The 14,746-nt window shown below is 39.7% G+C and overlaps 1 protein-coding gene across 6 annotated transcripts in view; it reads left to right on the top strand.

Annotated features, from left to right (window-relative positions):
- The window catches only part of chd6 (chromodomain helicase DNA binding protein 6), a 255,925-nt gene extending 243,487 nt beyond the window's left edge, over positions 1 to 12,438 (top strand). For all 6 annotated transcript variants that reach the window (XM_072556108.1, XM_072556107.1, XM_072556109.1 and 3 more), the window contains one exon: positions 60 to 12,438. In XM_072556108.1, the coding sequence (XP_072412209.1) occupies positions 60 to 950 (891 nt within the window). In that variant the 3' untranslated portion in view covers positions 951 to 12,438. The remainder of the gene's footprint in view (positions 1 to 59) is intronic.
- Positions 12,439 to 14,746: the final 2,308 nt, after the last annotated feature.

The raw sequence follows: 14,746 nt of genomic DNA, 5'->3' as shown, positions 1-14,746 counted from the left end.
CTTAAAATTGAGTGAAGCTGCTGATTTCCCTTAAATTGCTTTTAATTATGTCTCTTCAGGGCTTTCTGCCAGAGAGTAAGTTCAGCCGCATCCTGACTGAGCCTGTGGTGAAAGAGGCTGGTGGTAGAAAGAGGGGAAGGAGGCCAAGGAGTGAAATGGCGAAATCAGGTGGAGTTTTGACAGAGACAGCTACGGCAATGGGACCGATGTTCATGAATGGGCTCATTGCTGGGATGGACCTGGTGAGCCTGCAAAACCTCAGAAATATTCACAATCTTCAGCTGGCTGGGCTGATGGGATTCCCAGCTGGCTTTGCCGCAATTCCTTCTGGCGAGGATGGAAAGAGCAGTCTGAACATGTTGCCTATGATGCTCCCTGGCGTGACGGGGATGTCTCACGTGTTTGGAGTTGGGGGGTTGTTGAACAACCCCTCGGTGGTGACAAGTGCCAGCAGTTCGAGTTCATCTACCTTGACGACGAGCACTTCGTCAAAAGAGGATGTGGGCGGTGAACAGAAGGGTAATACTGCAGAGTCAATGAAACAACAGGAAGGATCTTCGACAGGAGATAAACCTGGTCCAAGTTCATCTTTCTCTGACTCTGGTGAAGCCAGAGTCACCACCAGCAATCCGTTGTCCTTCAACCCATTCCTGCTGCACAGCATGCCTGCTGGATTAATTTACCCATCTATGTTTCTTCCACATGGCATCGGTATGGCAATGCCTAGCTTTGCACAAGCTGGACACTCTGAAGCAGATGGCACCGAGAGCCCAAAAAAGAAAAGGAAGAAAGCCAAGGAGGAGACTGCACGTGATGGGACTGAAGCCAGCCCACAGCAAACAACTGCTGAAGAGAGCACAGGAAAATCGACAGACTCCACTGCCGTGCAGGACAGTTCTGGGCAGGAGACTGAAAAAGACTCTGTAGAGGGTACCCAGAATGCTGAGTAGAATTTGTATTTGCTTTTAGGTCAACTCTAGGTTTTCTTGATTTCCAAATTCAAACCATGTTTATGACCCTTTCCCTCCTGCCTGGTCTCTTTTGCCCCCAACCCCGTGCTGTGTGCGGCTTAGGAACATAAATATTAAATTCATCCATTGATTTCATTTTTAATGTTATGTTTTTAATTGGATAGCCACAATCTCCATGGCAGGGATTATAATTCAGTTTCTGTTGGAGGTTATGGTTGACTGATCTTTGGGGGAGAGGGAGAGGTGGGGAGGCCACAAGTGTGTTGGTTTTCCATGCACCATCCAAAAATATCATGCAAGGGGATTGGCAACAATGTATTCGATGCCTCTTGTTCTAGTTTTGTCAGTATTTCACCTTTTTTTTTGTAAAACAGAGCAGGGGGATTCTGTCAGCTTTACCCTCATTGACTGGTTAGATGGAAAGGGTTTATGTGCTTATCCTGCCTTTACACAGTACCAGTAGCCTGTTGGTGAGTTTGTTGTTAGGGGACACAGTGTGGCTGTGTGACACAGTTTATTAAATTCTATCAGGAGAGTGTATGTCGTACAGTAGCTGTTCCACTCTTAGTATGTCAGAACAAATCGAACCTATTGGGGATGGGGGTAATTAAAAATGACAACGATGCCTCTTCAGGATTAAACCCTTTGAATGGTTTGCAAATTAGGCTTCTAAAAGCTGCATAAAGCAAAGATTTTGGAACAGTTCCAAGCATTTTTGTTATGTCTGTGAGTTGCAAAACCACTAGTCATGCTTAATTCCTGAGATTGAACATAATATCACTAGCACCCTCATTGTGCCAACATGGTCCAGTGTCTGTTAAGATAATGTTTGTAACCCAGTGTCCAGATCATGTTTTTTAAGTCACAGAAATGTCAAAATACTGGTCCCCTGATTTACAAAGGTGAATTGATGCTGTGAAACTTGAGTTAAGATCCCATTGGGTTAGCTTTCACTGGTATTAGTTGAAGAACACCAGTTATGAAACTGAATTGAGATGGTTGCTGAATATGGCATCTTGCTTTATCCACTGTCAACATCAGTATTGGTACCAGTTCTATCCCTGTGTCTGCTCATCAAACCAATCCGCCAGCGATTCTGTGCTGGCTGACTATACATGCCACAGGTTTCATCTTGCTTTTCTCTCACCCTATTCAAAAAAATAATCAGTACTAATTTTAGTCCTTCCAAATTTTTAGGGCAGCATTTTAGAATTCAAAGCCTTAGCTTCTCAGAATGTGATGCCTAAAAATAAGTGAAGTATTGGGACATTAGTTCCCCTATAGTGAGAGGGGAGAAGATTCTGATTCCTACTGTAGTTTTTTTGTGTAATCATAAAGTTAAGTGTGCGCAGTAGGTTTGTGGAAGATGACCTTTTCCTGTTACAATATAACACTTAAGTTTTGGCGATTCTAATTTTGTTTTTATGAAGGCTTGGGAGACAGAATTATAATCCCCAGAAAGACTTTTTCAATTCTTTTAGCATTTAGTTTAGTTAAAATTTAGTGAACTGTATCAATAAATTGTTTTATAAAAAAACATGTTTTAAAAGAGGGTCACCATGGACCAACGTGCTTGTTCATTCATCCTGAATTCATATCCTAACCCAGTTCATTACCAGTTGGTCCATTGTTCCAAGGTGGATGGCAGTTTAAGTACAGTCTGTTAGCTTTGATAGGACACTCTACCAAGTAACGTTGACAATGGATGCATGCATCACATTAGTTATTACTTGACAAATTGCCCCATCTTCACCCCACACTCAATGTTTGCTAAAAAGATGCCAGATTGCAGAGTAATTGTGGCAGATCAACAGGTAAGGAGACCCTGTGTAGAAGTATCACAGTGGCAGTTTGTATTGAATTAAGTTTTTAACTTGCCCAGCAAATTTCCTCTTGCCCTTCCCTTCTATTTTCCTTAACATTTTTGACAATACAAGCTGACTGACGCAGCAGGTGAACACTCTAGCTTCAGTTAAACCAAGTGAAGTCCCCTGGAGCTGAGCATTACATCAGATCCTGACTGAACTTCAATATGAAGCTTTTAGTTGATGGTTTATTTCCAAAGGGAATATCAAGTCTCGAAGTATTCACAAAGTTTACTGTCCACTGAAGTTTTTTTTTAAAACAAGTGTTGATTTTCATTTTCTTTACTGTTACAACCTTACGTAAATTGTGGATTTGTACCAAGGTCCAAATGTTGAGTCATATATTTCGTTATTGCATTATTTATTCATCTGTTGTACGTCAATGTGTTTTTTTTATTATATATAATAATTATTCTGAATCACTAACTAAAAAATCCTGGCTCTTTTTTTTGTTTTAAATCTTGAAGATGAGCAAATGGTTTCTGAATTTTGCATGGCAAATTCATGTAAAGCTTATTTTTAATAATTTCCAAAGCTTTAATGAATGAACTTTTTGTCCCAATAGGTACTATGTTTATTGAGACAGTGTCCCATCTGTTAGTCTGCACCGAGTTATAGAGCATGGAAACGGACCTTTTGGCCTTACCACTCCACACTGAATGTGTTTCCAAACTAAACTAGTACCACCTGTCTGCATTGGCCCACATCCCTCCAAACCTTTCCTCTTCATGTATTTCTCCAAGTTTCTTTCAAACATTGTAGCTGTATCTGCATCCACCACTTTCTCTGGCAGTTCATTCCACGTATACTAACCACTGTCTGTGGGGAAAAAAAAAGAGTTGTCCCTCATGGTCCTTTCTTAATCTTTCTCCTCTCACCATAAAAATATGCCCCCTGGCTTTGAACTCCCCCACCTTGGGAAAAGACCTACACTATTCACCTTATCTATGCCTCTCATGATTTTATAAACTTCTATAAGGTCACCACTCAACCTCCTGCACTGCAGTGAAAAATGTCTTAGGCTATCCAGCCTATCTTTATAACTTAAACTTTCCATTCCTACCAACATCCTAGTAAATCTTTTCTGAACCCTTTCCAACTTAATCATATGCTTCCCATAACTGGGTGACCAGAACTGCACACAGTACTCCCAGAAGAGGCCTCATTTATGTCCTGTACAACATCAACATGTCGCCCCAACTCCTATACTCAAAGGTCTGCGCAGTGAAGGTGAGCATGCTAAACACCTTAACCACCCTGTCTATCTGTGATGTGAGTTCTGATAACCAGGAATTATTTTTTGAGAATAAAACTGCAACTATGTACAAGGTTGCCCTCAGTTTGTTATAGAGGTAAGCACACACCATGAATTGCCCCGCACACAGCAAAGGCTTCTGTTTGGTTACATTATGGCTATTTCATTATTGTCAAAATGAATCTGACATTACTTTGAATCCAGTGAAATGTTGCTGAAATGTTACCGAGGAATGGTAGCGGAGATGCAAAGTTCAATGCTTCTAATTTCAGGTGACTCCAGTATTGGCCAAATGTCCCCCCACCACCTCCAGCTGTGTGTTGTGTATGTATTTTTTATATATACATACAAAAACGCATGAGCACACTCTCTTACATTCACTCTTCCTCTCTCTCACTCACATTCTCTCTCTCTCTCTCTCTCTCTCTCTCTCTCTCTCTCTCTCCCCACCCAGCATCATATTGGAGTCTGCTACCCTCTTGTCCATCTGTTAGCCACAGACCTTACATCTATTCTTGCCCTCCTTTGAATCATTTTTTGAAAACAACCTGCCAATATCTGGCAAGTTATACTGAGCAAAGTTAAAGTAACCTAACACAATAGAGGGAATATGGACACCGCCAAGCACATAACACCTCATACTTACTGCTCAATCATCAGGAACAAGGCAAATTATCATTACTTAATGTTTTTAGATACTAATGGTATGAGTTTGGACTCCTTGAGGCATATCTTGACAACAAAGTTAAACGATATATTGTAGTTCTACTTTATGGCAGAATGAAATGTCAGTTCTGGGATAATACAATGAACGGACCTCTGTGAAAAAATGATGATTTTTGCAGTACTGTACATTTTTGGCTATTGTGAGGTTTGTTCTCTAGGAGATGCAGGTTTACAAATTTCAAGTGATGGTATATGGTAACATGAGGATTTCAGACTAATCTCCTCTGTTCCTAATCTGAGAGGCCGACATGTTCCTGTTCAGAAACTTCAAGCTGTACATTTCTTTTTTTAATTTATTCACAGTGGGGCTTCATTAAAGGCATTGCTGACCAAAGGACAGTTAAGAGCCTTGAGTCACATGTAGGCCAGACTGGGTAAGATTGACAGTTTCCTTTCCTAAAGGACCCAGTTGAGTTTTCCTGACACTCGACTCATGGTCATCATTAGACTCTTAATTCCAGCTTTTTATTGAATTAGAATTCCACCATCTGGCATCGTGGGATTTGAACCTGGGTCCCCTGAATATTACCTAGGTATCTGGATTACAGGGAGAAAGTATTATCCCAGAACTGCAAATGCTGGAGATGTGAGTCAAGAAGTGTGACACTAGAAAAGCATACCCAGTCAGGCAGCATCCAAGGAGCAGGAGAGTTGATGTTTCGAGCATAAGCCCTTCATCAAGAATGTCACTGTCTGTGCTTTTCGGCTGCCACACCTTTTGTATTTGGATTAAAAGTCTAGCAATAGGCTGTCACCTCCACAGTGACTTGGTTGGTCATTATTTTGCACCATCTCATAGCTTGCAGAAGGGTTCTAAGAAAGGTCTTGGAATAACTTTTGCACTTCAAGGATAGGAAGGAAATGCCAACATTAGTTCCTGTTGTCTACAAAAGATAAAAACAATTTGACTGTTATTTTGTTTCTCTGCTGTTGTAAGCTTCTTTGAACAACAAGAGTCAGTGACAACATTAGGACTGGACGGAGCAGTCTGTAACTGAGGAGTATAATTCATGGAGAAAATCCATTTATCACATTCCAACAATTCCTTTATTTATTTCATTGCAGTGCTGAGGGTGTGTTGTTTCAGATTAGATATTACTCTGAGTCCCATCTTTCTTTTCAGATGGATGCAGCAGATTCTATGAGGCTGTTTGAAGATGATGACCAGGAAAATCCCCTTAGTATCCTGGCCAATATCCATCGCTAATGCAATATCACTTTATAAAGAAAATATATGGGATCTTTTGCTCAAATTCACAATTGTTTTCCTACGTTTTTCTCTGCATGTCAAGCATTTTAGAAGTTAGGTTATAACTGGCACCTTTGTCTATGAAAGGTCTTTCTTTCTCCAAGCAGTTGCCTACCCAATTACAAGGTTGTCTCCAATTCAATGCTTTAATATTGTCTGCTAATCTCCAAAGTAGAACCTTATCAGGTATCTTCTGAAATGTTATATAGTATTTACAGCCAGATTAGTAAAACCTGGTCTGTTCTCAAATCCATGCACACACACTTTGATCAGCTTTGGAAAGAGAGGGAAAGAAAGACTTTCCTTTTGATAACACCTTTCACAATTTTGCGATGGCCCGAAGTGCATTTACACCAAGTACTTTTGAAATGTAGTCACAGTTGAAATGTAGCTGCTAATTTGCATGCAGTTAAGATTCCACAAACAGCAATATAATAATGACTAGGTAATCTGTTTTCATGATGTTGATTTGAGGGATAAATATTGGCCAGGACTTTGCGAAAACTCCCCTGTTCTTCAAATAGTGCCATGAGATCTTTTACATCTGCCTGATGGAGCACCTCTGTTTAACATCTCATCAGAAAATACAATACCCTTTTGTGTTGTGCTTTTGCAGGATTTCACTAAAATGTCATCTTAGTTTTTTTTTAAATGTTCATGTCCCTAGAATGGAACTTCAATCCACACCATTCCAAGTTAGGTGAAAATTATGCCACCTAACCCAACAGCTGTTAATCCAGAATCTTTCCTACAGTTGATGTTAAACTGCCTGGTCTTTGGATTTTTGGTTTGTCCCTTTTTAAATAATAATTGATCAATCCAAAAGGCATAAATCCTGAATCTGGAACATTTACATTTTGTCTTCTCTTCTGTTAATACCAGGTGTTAGGTGACATCATGCCTAGAGATTGGTGTGCCTTACGGCCCATTATGTGCTACGTTGTTTTTTAGAGGATCATACCAAATATTTCAAAACTTTCCGCATTTGGTCCCCCTGTCCAAATGCTAAGGTTAAAGCTTTTCAGCATGCTTTTGTATTGGGTCAGCCATGGATTAATTAGTAGCACGTTTGTACCTCAGTCAGAGGGTTGTAGGTTCAAGTTCTGGAGGAGCAGCTAAATCAAGGCTGACACTTCAGTACAATTTGGAGGGACTATTGTGCTGTCAGAGGAGTTATCTTTTAGATGAGACATTAAACTGTAGTTCTATCTGCTTTGTGCGGTAGGCCCCCTGTACTATTTCAGAGAGCAGACGAGTTCATAGAATCCCGACATTATGGAAGCAGGCTGTTAGGCCCATCAGGTCCACACCCACTTCGAAGAGCATTCCACCCAGATGCATCACCTACCCTAGCCCTGCAACCTTGCATTTCCCATGACTAATCCATCTAGCCTGCACATGCCTGAGCACTGTGGGCAATTTGGCATTGTCAATCCACCTAACCTGCACATCTTTGGGAGGAAACTGGAGCATCCAGAGGGCATTCCTGGCCAGTATATCCCACATTCTTCATCACAGAAAAGAGATAATCGGTCATTATCACTTTGCTTTTTGTGGGAGTATATGCTGTATGTATTTTCTATATTGCAACAATGACTACACTTCAAAAATTACTTTGTTAGCTGTGAACTGTTTTGGTTATGAAAGTCACTACACAAATAGAAGTTTTGTTTTAATATCTCCAATAAATTGTTTGATTGAAATATTCTTTAATGAGCAAAGATTCTCTAATGTTCTCTAAATTCCACTGTCCCTAGTTTCTGAACTAAGCAGTATTTAGTGTTAGCGGCAGTCCTTTGCTATTTCTTGTACTACTTAGTATATTCCTGTTATTGCCAGCAACACAACCCAGTCGCTTGTTATGGGCCTCCCTTTTTGTTGGTGTCTAGTAGTGTTGCACTGAGTGCTGTAATGTTAGGAGAATGTTGGGATCATGTTTTACTGGCACCAACATCGAGTCTGGAATGATAGAGCTAATGGCACTTCAATCACAAGCAGGTCCTAGTGAAATTCCAAAGAATGGGCCCATTAGTCAGGAGGAGTTTTGATGAGAAGTGATGTGATCACTTATAATGTAGAGGGAGGTCATCTAGCCCAAGAGGCACATGCCAATTCCCTGTGGAACAATCGGTCTTTCCTATTCCCCTCTTGTTCCTCATGTCCTACAAGTTTATTTTCTTCAAGTGCCCTTCTAATATTCTTTTATTTTACATTGATTGTTTCATATTCAGCAGTATGTTCTAAGTCATTACCACATGTTGCATATAAAACATTCTTCCACTTATCAGCTCGCGCTCTCTTGCCCAAAAATATAATTCTCTGCCAATGAGATCTTGAGCCATCAGCTAGTAGTAAATGCTTTTGTCAGCCTATGTTTTTTAATTTTGTAGGGAGTCAGTTGACTGGATGACTGGTTGTGATGCAGTATGATGTGGGTTCAATTCCTGGACCAGCTGAGATTACCATGAAGGACTCTCCTCAAACTTTTCCCTTGCTTGAGGCATGGTACTTGTCTGGTTAACCATCACCAATTGTCTCTCTGTAATGAGAGAGCAGACCTATGATCTAGGGAGTCTAACTCACCATTATTTAATTTTGTAGCCTCTATCCAATCTCTCCTCAATAACTTTTCTCCAAGGAGAACAACCTCAGCCTTTCCAACCATCACTGGACTTTTAATCCAGCCAGGTAACGTTCCGGGGACCCAGGTTCGAATCCTACCACAGTAGTTGGTGGAAATTGAATTCAATAAAAACCTGGAATTAAGAGTCAAATGATGACCATGAAAGCATTGTTGGAAAAACTAATGTTCAGTAATGTCCTTTGGGAAAGTGCCATCCTTACCTGGTCTGGTCTGCAAATGACTCCAGACCCAGAGCAAAATGGTTGACTGTCAACAGCCCTCTGGGCAATTAGGGATGGGCAATAAATGCTGCCATCCTGTGAATGAATAAAAAAAACCTCAAGGATCCTAATGCTGTCTTTAAAATGTTGTGACCAGAATTGCATTCAGTATTCTAGTTGTAGCCTAACCAGAGCTCTAGATAGATTCAGTGCTACTTCCTTCTTTTTATTCTCTATTTCTTTGTTTATGAAGTCCAGAATCCCATACACATTGCTTTCAATATGTGCTGTCAGTTTCAAAGATCAGTGTACACTGCCTTTCACTGTCTCTACTGCCAAAATGTATCAACTCTCACTTCTCTGTATCAAATTCTATCTAATTTGTCTGCTTATTCTAGCCTATTTATATGCTATTACATGTAAAACATATATCATCCTTGTTTGCTGCTCCAAGTTTAGTATCATTAGTATCATTTTTAATTTCTATATTCCAAGATTAACATCATTTCTTAAAGGCAAAAAAGTGGACTGACCACTGACCGTTGGGGAACATCATTATTTGTCTATTACCTGCTATAACTCTTGTTTCTGGTCCTTGAGCCAATGTGCAGTACTGGTGATACAAGAGCTTTGGAGTGGAATTGTTAGGTTTGAATGGTCTTTTCTGTTGCTTAAAAACATTTATCTGTTGGTTCATTTCTTGATGTCAGAATTTGCCAGTATTATTGGTTGGCTTGAGAAGCAAAAGTTAGTGATACGTCCAATCTCAATAACACAGCATAATGATGGCAATTGATGCTCAATTTGCTTTGAGAGCAGTCTTTTTGGTTTGAGCAGACCAACAGATGGGAATTAAGTCTCTTTCTAACATAACTTGTCTGCACAGTGCCCTGTGCAGACTTTACATTTCCTGCTACAAGACTTTCAACACTAAAAACTTTGCAAAGAGGAGAAACAGTGAAAACTCTCAAACCATTCCTGCTTGTAGACAGTTAGCCCTTTTAATTATTTGTGTGTAATGATGAGTGCATCTTGTGTTTTTAGATGAACAATGAATCTTGAGAATTTCATAGAGATGAACGCACTACAGGGAGCCGCTTTGAGTCAACCCTGAAGTCCTTTTACTTGAAACCAGCAGAAATCTTTCATAAAACCAATTGTATGAATCAGATCCATGTCGAAAGAGCACTTTTAAAAGTGTCATGCAATTCCAATTAATCTCTAAGTTAGTCCCATGATGTCAAGTTTCTTTTTGCTCTTTATTGACTAAAAGCTGATAAACATTAAGTACCTGGTAACAGAATCGAGGAGGTTGAACACATCAATAAGCTGAACCTGACCAGGGTGAATAAATTGTCTTTAAAGCTGTATGTGCAACATGAGGTTACATTTAACTACAAGGCAAGCTGTACATTATGGGTAAACGAGCACAAATTGAGAACAGTAAGAGATGGGCTACATATCACATGGTCAAATCGTTTGTAAATATACAAATATACTTGACACTCTATTTAAAATGCTGAGGGACTCTAGAGAATTATAGCAATAAATTAGAGAACTGTTATGTGTTGTATAAAGAAATTGTGAAGTATATTTCTGTTCCTCTGTTCATTTCAGTCAGCTTTATTTTATACTGAGGCCACCATAGAATAATGAGTAAAAAAAAATTAAAACTAGAACTGCTTAGATACTGAACGCTCTGTTACACAATGGCAGTGGAAAGTGAAACTAGACTGTATGTAGTTTCTTCTATTTATCCTTTTAATTTGAGTTTTACTTTTTTATGGTATACCTTTTGTGTAATTTATATTGATGTACAGACTATACAGGTCACTGAGAGCAGTTTCACTTTGAGAGACATTTTTAGTTTGTACCAATTTTCTTCAGATCAAATAGCAACATTAAAAGACAAGACCTATGTCGACAGATCCATTTAATCACAGATTTTAGATGTTCAGTGTTCATAAAAGGTTTGTGTGTTCTTGTTACCTTGTGCTAACAAAACCCAGAAATAGCTGGGAGATTCACAGTTTCTAATTGCACCCACGTATTAATGCAAGATGTGAAGCTGGAATGTAAATCTTCAGCGATTTTAAAAGCATTGAATATTGAACTGTGAAGTTCAAAATACATATGGATACAATTGCCCAGGAAATGTGTTTTTAAACATACCTGCTTCACCTCTTTCCGTCTGTCTGAGGTAGTGTTTACACTTCGAGTCTCAGCAACACACGGGTGTTCTATTTACCAAACGCTAACTGTGAAGTGGCAATGGATTTGGTTATCCAAAACTTTGATTTCTAACAGTGATATCTGTTTTTATTTCTCTCTTTCTGCACCACTAAAGTAATCCGCATCCCACATTCTGGAAGAGGCATTTGCTTCAGTGAATGCTAAAGGGGTCCTGCAGATCATACCAGCGAGTAACAGCATCATGATGTAGTTTGTTTATGATTGGATATTCCTTTTAGCCCTTTTTCCCCCTAGTCAAGCATTTCCAGTAGCCTGGCTTTAGGTACAAACTGTTCAGTGATGATTCAAGCACTGTGTTTTATTAACTTTTGTTTCCACTGTTGTTTCCATTGTGTCGGAAACAGAATAAAATTTAACTATCAATAAAAAAAATGGAAGTTGGTAAATTTTATATTTTTAGATGTCTTAAGTTTTGAATGATAGACCAGTATATTCTGTATGTGTTGTACTGCAGTTCTCAAGACCACACTGTTCCAGTTGTCAAAAATGGGTGCTCAGTTGCCTATTACCAAAAGACTATCTCCAAACTCTCATTCTGGAACTTCATAATGGTTACCAGCTATAATTGAGGAAGAGCTTTGTCTGATATCAGCCAAAGTTAATACATTGAATATCTTAAGTGTAAAATCTTTTTTCTGGTGTGCTTTGGGGAAAGGATGACCTAGATATTACTCGTCTTGCCATTTTGTGTGTGTGTTTGATGGTCCTAGTTGGTAAGCACTCTTGAACAAGGCCTTGGCCTGCATTGTTACTGCCCTGTTAGTTACATGACAAGAGTTCCCTAACAGGAAGGGGAACTGAACAATAATATTACTGTAACGGTTGCCCAATAGCTTAACTCGAGATGCTTGCATTCCTATTACTGAATGATTTTCACATCCACCAAGCAATACTTTTTCCCAGATTAATCCAGGACGTAAGTTGGAGCTGGCTTCCAAAACCAGGAGCAGCGTTGACGTTAAATTTGAAGAGTTCATAATGCAAGGCTTCTGTGGCTAAAAGAAGGCTTCTTCCTGTTGTGCTTTCCCCTGTCTACACTAATGGCATCCTGGCATGGATTCCCTCTGCTCTCAAACGTTTCATCCTGGTTCCTAATCTTAAAACGAAGCCTTAGAGGACGTGACATTGTTTTCAAATTTAGTTGTGATGCAATGCTGAGTACTGGATACCTCATTTATTTTGTATCAATATCCCCAAACCTACTGATATGATTGCTCTTGTATCTAAATACTGTACCTGATTTGTTGAAAGCCTCAATAAAATGTTAACAACCCGGCAGAGAGCGGTGTTGATGTCTGAGGTCATGCAAGAGTTTTCATCTCATTTGCTCAGTGGAAGAATCTGCTATTGAGGTGGGCTTTTCTTTTTTTTAAAAAAAATTGTGTTGAGACATATCTAGTTTCTTTCAGTTTTGTTTGTAAAAGGAACTAGCATCTATTTGTGGTTCAGCTTTTCCCCTGGACTTGCAGCTTCAGTTTTACCTGGCTAGGAGACATTTCCAGAGTTGGAAGGTAATGATTTTAGGAAACAATTATCCAACAAAGGGAATCTGTAGTTTAGCATAAATAATGATTGTTTTTGCTTCCGTCAGAGGAAGTGCCTGTTATTGTCATATTGTTAGGCTGGAAGTTAAGAATTCACAAACTTGTGTGAAATGTCAAAAGAAAGAATCCTCATTTAGTTCTCTAGTGCTTTGTGTTGAAGTATCTGCAAAAGTCTACCTGAGCAAGATGCATGATTTGAAAGTGTCCAACGTCTTGATTAATGACTCATTTTGATAAGCAAGACACACCTTTGCTCCAAAGTGTTGTCAGTTTCATCAAATGCTTTTACAGGATTTATGTAATGCTGGCCTGTGCCTTTAAATAGGAACAGGAGACCATTTAATCTTTTGAGACCTTGTTCAAATACACAATTATATCATGCCATAAACTATCTCAGCTTTACACATCTTTGATCCTTATCTCCTGATACCTCTAACTAATAAAAATCTATTGTTCTGAGCCAATATTGTTCCCAGTCACAATTCAATCAACACAACATTTACAGTCTGGAGGAAATAGTCCAGAGTCCTGCTACACCATGTCGTAGAAATCCTTCTTAATTTATTTCTTAACTGATTCAGCTTTAATTTTAACATTGTTGTTTTGTTCCTAATTCCTGTTGAGGAATTTTTTTCTGAGCTATTAAATACATCATTTTTATATTCAGCACTTTGCACTCCATTGACTTTAATACTGATTGTCAGTTTTGGAATTTAGGTATAATTAAGTTTGTCTGTGATAGTTAGCATGATGCGGAGGTGCCAGTGTTGGACTGGGGTGGACAAAGTTAAAAATCACAACACCAGGTTATAGCCCTGTTGGATTATAACCTGGTGTGTGATTTTTAACAGTTAGTGATGACAGTGGAGGCTAGACAGAATTGGGAAGAGGTGAGGCAATGCACAGTATGGGGCGTGAAAAGGTGCACTGATGCTATCGACTTAGCTTTTTGATTTACAGACAATTGGTCAATGGGAGCCTTCTCTGGATGGCCAAATATTTAATGCCATGCTACCTATTTTCCCCACTGCTGTATGTTGACACCGGTGGAATTCAGCATTTTGATCTCTCTTTATTTTCCATTGCTGAAAAGCAATAATTTGGGGAAGCAAACCGAATGCTGGAGAAACTCAGCAGGTTGGCAACATCTTTGAAGAGAGAAGTTCTCCTATGTACTTTGGACAACCTATAGCAGGCATTTCAGAATATGAGTGAATTAGCACCCAGTGTTGTGTTCACAAGATCCTCCAAATCAAGTGACAAGAAAGGCAGTACAACAGCAGAATGTGGCCTGCAGTGAGATGTTAAACACCAACTGCTCCTGGCAGGACTATAAAACAAAAAAACTGTGGATGCTGGAGACTGAAAACAAAACAAATTGTTGGAGAAACCCAGCAGGTCCGGCATCTGTGGAAGAAAATACATAATGTGTTGAGCCCAGTGACCCTTCCACAAATCCTCTTGGCAGGATGTCATTCATTAACCTGACGGACTCCTGAAGCAGCTGCTCTGATCTGAACTTATTTTTTTTTGCAGGGGTCTCCTGGGAGGGCAGTGGAAGTGGTTTTTTGGATGTGCAGAAAGCACCCCTATCAATTTGTGGAATCCATGGCTCCTTTTTGACTGAAATGGGGAAGGATCATTTGGAAGGGCACAAATGCATTGAGAACACGTGGATGTGAAGTTCAGGCATTGGTGAGAGCACACAAACTCCCAAACAACAATCTACCCAAAACTTCAACAAGCATCTGTTGTCCCTGTGTTAGAGTCTGCTAGTGCTTCCAGAAACTATTGAAAAGGAGTACGACCAAGTCATCCCCAGTTGTATTGTATATAATTCAGCTGTTTTTGGGAAATGAATGCTGCCAGTTGACCATCACTGAGATGGTGAGGGACACTGGGAGAGATGGTACAGGGTGAAGCCTGTTTGCTCCGCGGTGATCCGGCTGTGCGAACTATTTCCTCCGGACTTTTTGTGGAATGGGCGGAGTGATATAGTAGCGCATGCGCGAGTTTTGGCGCCACCGGCGCGTGGAATT

This window comes from Chiloscyllium punctatum, chromosome 37, assembly GCF_047496795.1.
Source record: "Chiloscyllium punctatum isolate Juve2018m chromosome 37, sChiPun1.3, whole genome shotgun sequence".
NCBI lineage: Eukaryota > Metazoa > Chordata > Chondrichthyes > Orectolobiformes > Hemiscylliidae > Chiloscyllium > Chiloscyllium punctatum.
The sequence above is the reverse complement of the archived record's forward strand: the minus strand, read 5'-3'. Positions and strand labels throughout refer to the sequence as shown.